The sequence below is a fragment of the Charadrius vociferus genome, unplaced genomic scaffold (genome assembly GCF_000708025.1).
Source record: "Charadrius vociferus isolate BGI_N301 unplaced genomic scaffold, ASM70802v2 scaffold565, whole genome shotgun sequence".
Lineage (NCBI taxonomy): Eukaryota > Metazoa > Chordata > Aves > Charadriiformes > Charadriidae > Charadrius > Charadrius vociferus.
Window position 1 is genome coordinate 1889179 of NW_009648358.1, and position 10511 is coordinate 1899689.

The 10511-nt window shown below is 41.9% G+C and overlaps 1 protein-coding gene across 1 annotated transcript in view; it reads left to right on the forward strand.

The window, feature by feature from the left end:
• The first annotated feature begins 2027 nt into the window (after positions 1 to 2027).
• The window catches only part of WRNIP1 (Werner helicase interacting protein 1), a 16927-nt gene continuing 8443 nt past the window's right edge, over positions 2028 to 10511 (forward strand). Inside the window, exons 1-3 of the mRNA XM_009885272.1 lie at positions 2028 to 2126; positions 4117 to 4308; positions 5223 to 5467. Coding sequence (XP_009883574.1) covers positions 2028 to 2126; positions 4117 to 4308; positions 5223 to 5467 — 536 coding nt within the window. The remainder of the gene's footprint in view (positions 2127 to 4116; positions 4309 to 5222; positions 5468 to 10511) is intronic.

Genomic DNA, 10511 nt, shown 5'->3' on the forward strand with positions numbered 1-10511 from the left:
CTGTGAGGTTGGAACAGAATGCCTGTTAGCTGTTCTGCACACCTTGCAGGACCTCTCTGATGTGACTGCTGAACACAGTATAGATGTAACCTGAGAGACCGTGTTTTCTGTGACTGATATCTACAAGGGCTGTTTTGCAATTTTAGGAATGAATACATTTTATGCAATTTAAGAATGAATAAGGAAAGTCTCCATGAAGAAGCAGCTATAGGCAGATCCCTAAACAAGGTCTGCCTGATTTTTCCACGAGAGTGAGGTAAGAAAGACCTTCAGTTTCAGTCAGCTTCCTGACTGGAGTCTTCTTGACTACGATCTGACCACATATGCTAATCTCTTCCCAAGTTTTTCAGTTCCACATTCTGAAGAGAGCTAGGCAGTACCACTCTTTATTCATGGCAGTGGTTTTGGTGAGCTAATGCAGTGGGAATAGCTTAATGGTCTGGTAAAGAGGTGCAAACATGAAAATACCACCTTGCTTCTAAGTGGGTAATGTTAGTCATTGAAGATCAGCATCAATAGGACAGGCCTAATTTCTACTTGCTTTTTACTATTTTCTTCCAGCCATGGGTGTGAGGTTGCACTGACTAGGGGCAGCGTGGGGAATAGGGAAATACGTTGCACTCAAAGAGAGTTGCCCAGTCAAGGAAACTTGTGAATATACAGAAAATTCTTGTCCCCTAGTACAAACATCCGACTAACCAAAACAGCAAATCTGATTGATTAGTCTGCTCTGACAGTGAGAGGTGTGTGGAGCCAGGCACGCTTTGTTGGTAACATTTATTTTATCCGTGACTCATACCTAATCCTGGAAGAATGGTTAGCATGGTGGCTGGGAGTGGGCTTGTTTGACTATTTTTTTTGTTTGGTTGGTGGGTTTTTGTAAATCTTGGATAGTTGCAGCCTTTGGGAAAGGATATTCTCCTTTGGGCTGACATGTAGAAATTTGCAGGACGGTGGAGGAGAGTTTCAGGAGTTAAGTATTTGTTCTGTGTGTAATGAATCTGGAAGTAAGTGACCACAGGCTCAAGTGGAAAGTGTTATTCATGGGCCAGTAATGGTTCATGACATTCTTGGTGGATATGTTTCCACATTTCAGAACGGTTGCTTATGATGGCACTTCTTTAGCCTGTCTAAACAGTTAAGTCAGTAAGGTCTCGCAATTTTTGGCATAAAACTTGAGATGATAGGTGTGAGTTTGGACAGTTTGGTGGGTTAATGGAAGAGAACTGTGAGTGATTTCTGGAATGGACAGGGATATTACATTGTGAGCTTTGTTAGGTGTAATTTTTAGTGAAGTTAGCAAAAGGTTAGTTTGCAGGATCACTCCTATTCTCATTGCTATAAATACCACTTTATGGGAAACAATACTTCTGCTCTTCACCATAAGGAAAAAACATGATCTAAAGGAGAAACACCTGTATAATGAAAGGAGAAGAATATCAACTTGTTTAGATTTCCTCTTCCTGCTTGTTATGCTCGTTCTGATAAGGACATATCAATTCATATTAAATTGCAACATCAGTGTCACTACTTTGAAAGACTTTTTTCCTAATGTAACAATCAAACCTACTTCAAAGTTTGTTTCAGAACAATGAATGAAGGATATTCAGTGTGTTTTCTTCTTCTGCCTTATTCTGTAACGTTTTTTTTTTCTTCTTATCCCTCAAATACATTGCCTCTGAATTTAGTGAGAGAAACTAAGGGTTTAGCATACTAGTTGCAGTTGTTCTGTGCTAGTGCTTTCGTACTTATGCTACCCTGCTTAACCTAAGTCTCCACTGGGTTGTACGTTCCCTGGGTTGTACGTTCCCTAGTTTGTAACCCAATAGTAACAAAGAGGGGGAAAACTGTAGCATGTTACTGACTTTTGCTTGAGATAGTAGGAGAAAAAGCACCATAAAAAAATTAAGCTCATGGGAAATAATAGGCTTTCAGAGGAATAGGGAAGGTTCCATTGTGGTGGGCTGTATGTGATGGGCAGTTTGACCTGCTAAATGGTTGATTGTGCAGAACAGAAGGAAGAGGCCATGAACACGCATGTCCGTGTCAAGCGCTGCTTTCGAAAGGCAGTGTATGTTATTCTTATTACAACCTTTGTTGACCCAGAAGTTGGCAGAGTGGGAGAGGTACATGCTGGCTGAGAGCTGTGCAACTATTTTCAAGTAAATTCTTGGTCTAGTAGTAACTAGTAAATAAATCTCTTTCTCTTTTTTTTCCCTAAATTAGGGGTAGCAATATGGACTCCTGTGCATGGATTTAAAAACAATTCCTTGTGGCTTTTTTTTTTTCCCCCCCTCAAACAATGAAACTATCTGTGACCTGGTGACTGAGGGCCAGGGTGCAGTTTGAGCTAAAAGTTCAAGTGGAGCTACAAGAAAAATAGCCACTTGATTTTTTTCTTTTTATGCCCCATCTCCCCTCCTCCCCGCCCCATGCACACTTTTAGAGAAGGAATAGGTACATTTTTCCTTTTTCATTCTCAGATTTGGTGTATTGGGGGTTGCCATGCTGTCAGTGATTTTTAAAGCACGGGTACGTCATCTGAAGGTACATTCTGAATCAAGGCCCTTTTGTAAGGAAACACCAACTTTGGGTTTATTTTGTCAGCTTAGTTTGTTTCACTTTTGGTTTTTGGCTTCCCAGATCTTCCCGATTTCTGTAGGCTTTGCTGCAAGCACTTTCCAGCGTGTCTTTCCGGTCTTGTCTTCTGCAGTGATAGAAGGAGGGGAGAAGCTGGTGCTTTGAGCTCCAGGGGTTGAGAGAGGATCTGCCACAGGATGCGAGTCTTGTATCAGGATGTGAAATGACACCTCTTCTGAAGAGATTCAGGAAGCCCTTACTAAAACTAAAGCAAGAATAAATAGTGATACATCCTCCCCCTTAGCCTCCCCTTTCCCACCTTGGGCTGGTTGCCATTTCAGGGACAAGGAGATCCATTAAAAAGACTCAGCAGTGGTGTTAGGGCAGTGAATGAGGTCCTGCCAGCGCCACTGGTAGCCATGTGGTAGGTGGTTGCTCCTGCGGCCTCCCTGCAAGAGGATCAGGTTGGCAGCACCTGCTGCTTTAACCTCAGTACTTGGAATATCTTCTGAAGTGGTTTTGTCAACACCTGTCCCACTCCTCATCTGCTGAGGCCCTCCTGTATTCAGACTCCTTGGGCTCCTTCAATAGAAGAGTGAGCTCAGTGGAAGAATCATCTGTTTTTCTCTAACGGTACTTTCAAGTAGAGATACGCTCTGCTTGGGACATGCAGATGCACCTGCCTTTGCTAAGGGTTGAGAAGGGAAGTCTTGAAAATTTTGCCTGTGATGTGTTCAGGTGTGGTAAATCCTCCTGGGAGGTAGTATCAGCGGTTGCTTCTGTGCTTTGGTAGGCTCAGTGAATTCCCTATAAATAAATTTTTATTTGAAGGAGTTGTCTATAAGGAAAGAAAAACAACATAGCTGCTCACTAAAACCAGCCAACAGTTTGTTGAACCAGCTGCCTTTTACTTCCCTGGGACAGCATTTGATTACTGTTGACTATTTAGATTTAGAGTTACCTTTTCTTAAGTATACCTATAATTTTTAGTACTAACATTCTCATGCTGTTGTAGAGAACTGCTTTCTGATTAATTTCATTTCTACGTGCAGTGGAAATAGAAAAGGCCTTAATTTATCTTTCTGTTTCTTAAATGTAGTTGCACTGTAAACTCCTGCAGGTGTCTCGGGGTAGTCCAGCTCTTTATCCATTAACATACTGTACAAAATAACTGCACAGCAAATTGCAGTCAGCCGGTCTTCTGTGACAGAAGTGTATTTGGCGAAGAGTTCTTCTTCCGTGGTAAAGGAGACAGCTGTCATTGCTGGCCTTTTCAGTATTGCAACTGAGTAGGTCTGGTACGTAAAAGTGCAGGCATTAGAAATGCAGCAGTGGAATTGGCAGCTACCTCTAGCAGGAAGTTTTTAAATCTTCTGTGTGCTAGAATAGCATGAACTGAAATACCTTACTCTATAAACTGTCAACACTGTCCCTTTGTCCAGACCATATAGCTTTTTTCTTTGCATATTTCCCTCAAATGAGTACTGCCTGTGTCCAAAACGATTTTTACAAAGCTTTCTCCTGTTGCTGTTTCAGACTACACTGGCACATATCATAGCCAATAGCAGCAAAAAGAATGGCACGAGGTTTGTGACACTATCGGCCACAAGTGCCAAGACAAATGATGTTCGAGATGTCATCAGCCAAGCCCAGAATGAAAAAAGACTCTTCAAGAGAAAAACCATCCTCTTTATTGATGAGATCCATCGTTTCAATAAATCTCAGCAGGTATTGTACTACACTGCTTTTTGGAAAAAGCCTCTGTCAGCACTTCTGTAAAATTTCCCACTTTTCCTTAAGATGGTAGCTTACTTTGGGCTTTTGATTTTAATGTTAATGTTTTTAGTAGATGAATTAGGGACAAACATAAAGACTAAATTTCATAATTAACTTCTCATCTGTGTTTAATTATTGTGATTCAAAGATTTAAATAAAAGTCTGAGCTGTACTTATAGGTGACTTCTATTTCTGCAAAGTCGTTTTAGTAGTGTTTGCCATACATATCTTCATTTCAGCCTGCTCCACAGGGGTAGCATTCTGCATTAGCTTTAAAAAGGTCTGGGATGTGGATGTGCCTAGGGTGTTTGGTTGATTTAATGTTGTCCCCTCTTTTCTGTGAGAAAAGAGACCACAGTCATACCATAGAAAGCTTGAATTCTGTACTACAGGTTGCAGTTTCTATATCAAACCATACTCCAATCTTCCTATAGTTTTCTGGGCCATCCTATAGAATTATGTAGAGAACTGTAGCCCTAAAGATTGGTTCAAAGAGTATTTAGAAGTAGCCTCACTATTTGTTATATTTGATAAGGCAGTTTTGTGATATCTTACATTTGCCAAAGCAAAGTCACATAAATAAACAAAAAAAATGCAGATTTTTGACACTGTTTCTTTTCAGCTGGTAGGGTCATTCTCAGTGCAAGCACAAGTTACGAAGGTGAACAGCCCATAACGTGCTGTGTGCGTGAAATTAAATCATTCAGATAGCTGAGCAGATGAGCTGCCTTGTCAGTGAGGTTATTTGTCATATCAACAGGGAACCCAAAGACTCACAAGACATGAAAAACATAGCCTACTCACATGGAATGTTTCAGGTTGTCATTGATCGCAATCAGCTTTTTCTGCTTCCCTCCCATCCTCAGGACACTTTCCTTCCTCACGTCGAGTGTGGGACGGTGACCCTGATAGGAGCGACCACAGAAAACCCTTCCTTCCAAGTCAACGCTGCTCTTCTGAGCCGATGCCGGGTGATTGTCCTGGAGAAGCTCTCGGTTGAAGCGATGGAGGCAATTCTGATGCGGGCCGTCAGGTCTTTAGGGGTCCAGGTTTTGGGCCAGGGTGACCAGCACGGCAGCTCTGCGACTGGCAGCAGCAGCGAGAGCTCAGAGTGAGTACTTTATGGGCTGCAGGGTGTTAACGCACACAGCCTGAGGAGTTGACTGCCTGCCAGGGAGAGAATGAAGCAGTTGGGGGGTGGGAAGAGAAACCTTAGCCACTTCTGATAGTAAAGAAAAGAAGTAGCAGCATATGGCAGGGGCGGGGGGTGACAGGAGAGAGAGAATTCAAAGCACTGGCTCTCTCCATCCAAAACGTAATCTCACCGTCTGGATTTGGAGAGAGTTTTATACTTGGATCTGTAGCTCCTGACTCACCCTCCCAGGATATTTAAATCCATTCTGCTGCTGAGGATTTGCTGTGGAAGCCTATAGCTGTGTCTTTGTCATGCCCTAATGTGTGCTACTTCTTGCTACTGGTTGTAAAAGCATCAGGTTACCATTAAGTGGTGGATGGGGCATCCCCTCTTAAATTAATTTGGAAGGGCCTGACAAAAGTTTGTTGTTTTCTGAGAATTTTTTTTAGTAAGGTCAGAGAGGATACTACTGTTCTTTAGTTGCAGGGCAAGTGCTGTGGTACGTTTTATGATATGCTGTGGGGAGAGGGGGCTGTTGCTGTGAGGTGTTAATAGATTGTTTTAAGATAGACTTTGGTTTTCTCTGCTCCTTGTTGTCCAAGCCAGGCAGAGTGACGTTAAACATTTGGAAGAGTTTTGGAAAAAAATGAGGTGCATATTTGTTCATAAGGGGTGTAGCCTGCCTTCTGAAATGGCTAGCTGGCAAATACAAATAATGCTTGGTACTGTGGTAATTGCATGCAAGTTGTTACAGTTCCTTCATGGTGATGCTTTTCTGTACTCCTAGTAATTTACAGCGTATTGACATGGTGGTAATTGGGCAGGCATTCTGTATAAAATTAATGAGAGGGAATCCACTTTGTCCTTTAGCTTTATCACAGAATGTAAGCACTAAGAATTGCTAACCTGAATGCTGAGGGCAGGGCAGGGAAAAGGAAAGCTATTCCCTCTTTATTTTTAGGGTACCTTGCCTCATGGCTTACTCATTTGTAGCTTTTACATATCGTAGTAATGTGAATTTTAGAAGAGAGGGCGGTACTGTGTGTCAGCCTTAATGTAATGGCACAGCTGTGGTTGTGACTACACTCAGACCGGGGTTCAGAGACTTTCCTTTCTCTACGGGATTAAAGTACAAGGCATAGTTTCAGCTGCAGTTGTTTCGGTTTGGGTTTCGCGAGGCTCTCCATATCTGTAACCTTCCGTTAGCTATGGATGATTTAAACAGCACGGTGTGGTGCTTCATCAAACTGAAAGAAGTCTGGCAGGTAGATTGTCAGACTAGCACAGTTTCAGAAATCTACCCATGGAAAGAGAGTGCCCCACTCCATGGCTGGCTCCCAATGTGGGAGCATTTAAAAATAAATATGGGGTTCAGAATTTAGGAGCATTTGCAGCTGTGTGTTAAGTCTTTCTTGTCTTTCCTGCCACTGTCTGGTTGTGGTCTGTAGTTGATATATACTGTTGCTGATGAGTTTGGCATTTTATAAGCCATCCTGTCGCTTATTGTGGCTCCAGTTTTGGTATCCTTCTTAATTCCTTCTTCTTGCTTCACTGTCCATACCATTTCTGAGCCTTCATTTCTTCTCCACCTGCTGCTCTGCAGGTGCAGATTTGTCTCTTCTTTTACCTCTTGGCCTCCCTGCCTCTATGAAGCAGGGCTGTTGTTAGATGCAGTAACAGTGTTCATGCTGTCCTGAGGAATGAATGAAAGTCACCAATTACAGTCGAATTGATTGTTCACTGTGCTCATCTTTGCTCCAGAGTTGGAAAAGGATCTGTAAGGCAGCATGTGCCCAAATGTGGGGCATGCCCCCACTTTGAAAATGCTGCAGAGGTCTAGCCAGAAAGCACAAGAGATGTGCATATTGAATTTGGGATTTCATTCCCCATGTGAGTCTCCTTTCCCAAACCATGGAAGTGTAGTATGAAGCCCTCCGAGTGCTGCTTGGCCTCAGTTTACCAGATGGTCTTGGTGTCACATCACTTGTCTGACATGATGGCTGACCTAGATAAGATTTTGAAGAAGAGGATGATTCTTTGTGGTCTCTCCTGTTACTTTGAAAAATAAGGTGAGGGTGAATCTTCCTGAGTCTCTACAGGCATCTTCTGTGCTCAACAAGAATGCAGCCATTACTGAGTGATTCAGTAGGTTTCATAGTCCCTGTACTCCATGCACATGCAGCAGTTACCAAAAGGAAAGTGTGCTCTAGATGAATCTGTTTTCTTGGTGGCTTTTTCTTATCTTGCTTCCACCATTGCTGCAGGTTTCTGAGAAGGTTATGTCCCCTGGCTTCTCTTTCATCGCATGGTGGCCTTTTCTTGCTGTAAAGCTGAAATAGAACAGCAGGAGGTGTTACCTGCTGTGGTATCTTTTTCTTTGTTATATCATCACACCCATAAAGCTTCTTTGACAGTTTGTATATTAGTTACTGGATTTCTTTACAAGAAGATGTGCGTTGTGTTATTTTTCATCAACTATACTGCCATCAAAATATGCCTCTTAAAGCCTGCAGTAAATTAAGCTGAAAGATGGGGGAATATGAAAGGAAGAAATATGCTCATGAAGAAGTAAGGAGAGGTCAATGTTAAAGGTGCTTTATATTACTGAAACTTTGCTTGTGCTTTCTGCGGTTTACGCTGTCTCAGTAATAGCTCAAACTGTTCCAGTTGTGCACAGATACACTACACTTGTACTGTGGCACTGATGGAAGAAATCAAATTCTTCTCTTCTTGGCTTTTTATTTTTATCACTCAAGTGCTGCCCTCAGAGTGATATCTCTAATTGAAGTCAGACAGTAAACTGGATGGTGGATTATTGAAGTTAGATAGCACAGAAGGTGCGCAGCTGAGGGAAATGAAAGGATCCCCAGTTTCCTTTTGGCAAGCCCAGACATCGTGCAGTTCAGCTCGTTAGTGGCTGTATCACAAGTACTGACAGGTTTTGAATTTGCTGGTTTGTAAATCACAATGAAGAAGATGGGCTTTCTTTGGTACTTCAGTGTTCTATACCTTTTCGCAGTACTTCAGATGAAGAACCGTATTTGCCTGTTAAAATGTTGCAGTCTGTCAAGGAGTGAGTGTAGTGAGAATAATTGCACTGAGAAAGCAAGGACTGATTTATATAAATAAATGAAAAGAAGGAATGGGTACTTTCTCTCATATTCTGCTTAATGATTTTTAAAATCTTTCATCATACAGGTTCTTCTTGCTTGGACTTCCTTATATTTACTCTCTGACACTGCTTACACCCTCTTGTCATTTGATTAAACGCTGTGGTGTTGTACAGGTTTTATGGGTAGCTGATCATACGTTTCATGTTGGATCTTGACACAAACTGTCTTGAGGGTATGGAGATAAGGAGGAATTGGAAGAATGATTTATTATCCTGTAGCGGTAGTTTTCCATTCCTTAAGATAGTATATCGCCTTCAGCTCAGTGAGTGATGGATCCTGGGGCATCCCTTTTGGCTTGTTTATGTTTTTGTCTCCAAGTATCATCAGTTACAAGGTACCAACATTAAGCGTTGGCATGCAGTGGGTGTTCAGTGTTAATTTCGGAGAGTGAAAAAAAATACAAGATTGCCCATCTGCAAGAGGATCAGTAGCTTGAGAAGAGGTCAGAAAGCATGGGAGTTATTTTGCCTTGCAGTTCTAGGGTGTGCAGAAGTTGGGTAAAGTGGAAAGGTGTAGAAAACTTGAGCTTCTGAAGACAGGATGAGCTTAAAAATGTAAAATACAGTGAGTGTCTTTTGGACGCCAAGGTATTGAAATAATTGTCGTCCTGATTTTGAAATAAAGCTCCTGCCTAGTGAAGTTAAATCATCAAAAAAATGGAACTTAAGATTTTAATTCCTCAGAAAAAAATAACGGAATTCAGTTATTCTGAGTATAAAACGTTATTATTTTGAAATGCCGAGTGTGAATGGAGCTGAGTTTATGGAACAGGGAAGCATCATGTTGTTTCCAATCAGTGATTCTCAGCAATACGCTGTGCAAACAGCTTGTATGTGGAAATTTTCTCCATTTAGTCTTGTTCTTTATCATGTCCTGTATGTTGTGCTCTTGTTGGAGACATGGACTGAATCAGCCTAATCCATAATACATTATTTGGAACAGAATTTCCGTTACCAATATGTTGTTACTTGGATTTCACCGTGGAATTGAACAAGGCCTTCACTTGTAACCAGCTTTTCCATACTTCCTCGTGCATATTTGTTTCAATTCCTGTAATATTAATTGTTCATGTTGAGTCAACAGTGCACTTAGAGTCCTAGAGTGAAATTGAAGAGACAGGAATACAACTCGGCTTTCTTGCCCAGCTTCTAATTAGCAAATAAATGGCAAAAGTGCTCTGATGCCTCAACTTTGGAATAGACTGTTCTCAGCTTTTTGCAAGTGTAGTACCTGCCTTTTAGGGCCCTCAATGCTTCCCCCTCTACTTGCGCTTGCTGAGTGCAGCTGTGGGTATCGGTGTGAGGAGGCCTCGAGCACGTGATGTTCTTCTCTGCAAACAACAGGCAAAGAGCTTAATCCTTGCTGGTGAAACCTTCTCTTCAGCGTGCCCTTCTTGTGTATCCAAAGTGTTTGCTCAGTGTGCAGCATATTTGGTTTTGTTCCCTGTTGATGGAGGTACTAGCAGCAGGATGCCCGTTTGTGGTGCCCACTGGGTTTTAAAAATAGCTTTTGCTTTCTTTGCTGGCTTCTTTCATTGCACATAGAAAAATCTGGTGCCCATCTATAGTGCTGAGGGGTGAATGTGGCTCCCTGGTTTTCAAGGAATTTGGTGCATGAGATGCCTGACTAAGTCCCCGTGCTCTTATATTCTTCTGCTTCCCTGTTCAAACACAAAGATGTTGTTTGAAACACCTAGGAGATAGTGCAGTTGTTTTGGAGTGCCACTGTGTGTGTGTGGTTGAGGTTTTTTTCTAGCTTTATCAAATACATGAGAGAGAAGAAGATGGAAATAAAAATATGATGAGATGCATATGTGTACATAGATTTATTTTTCCCACAGGATGTGA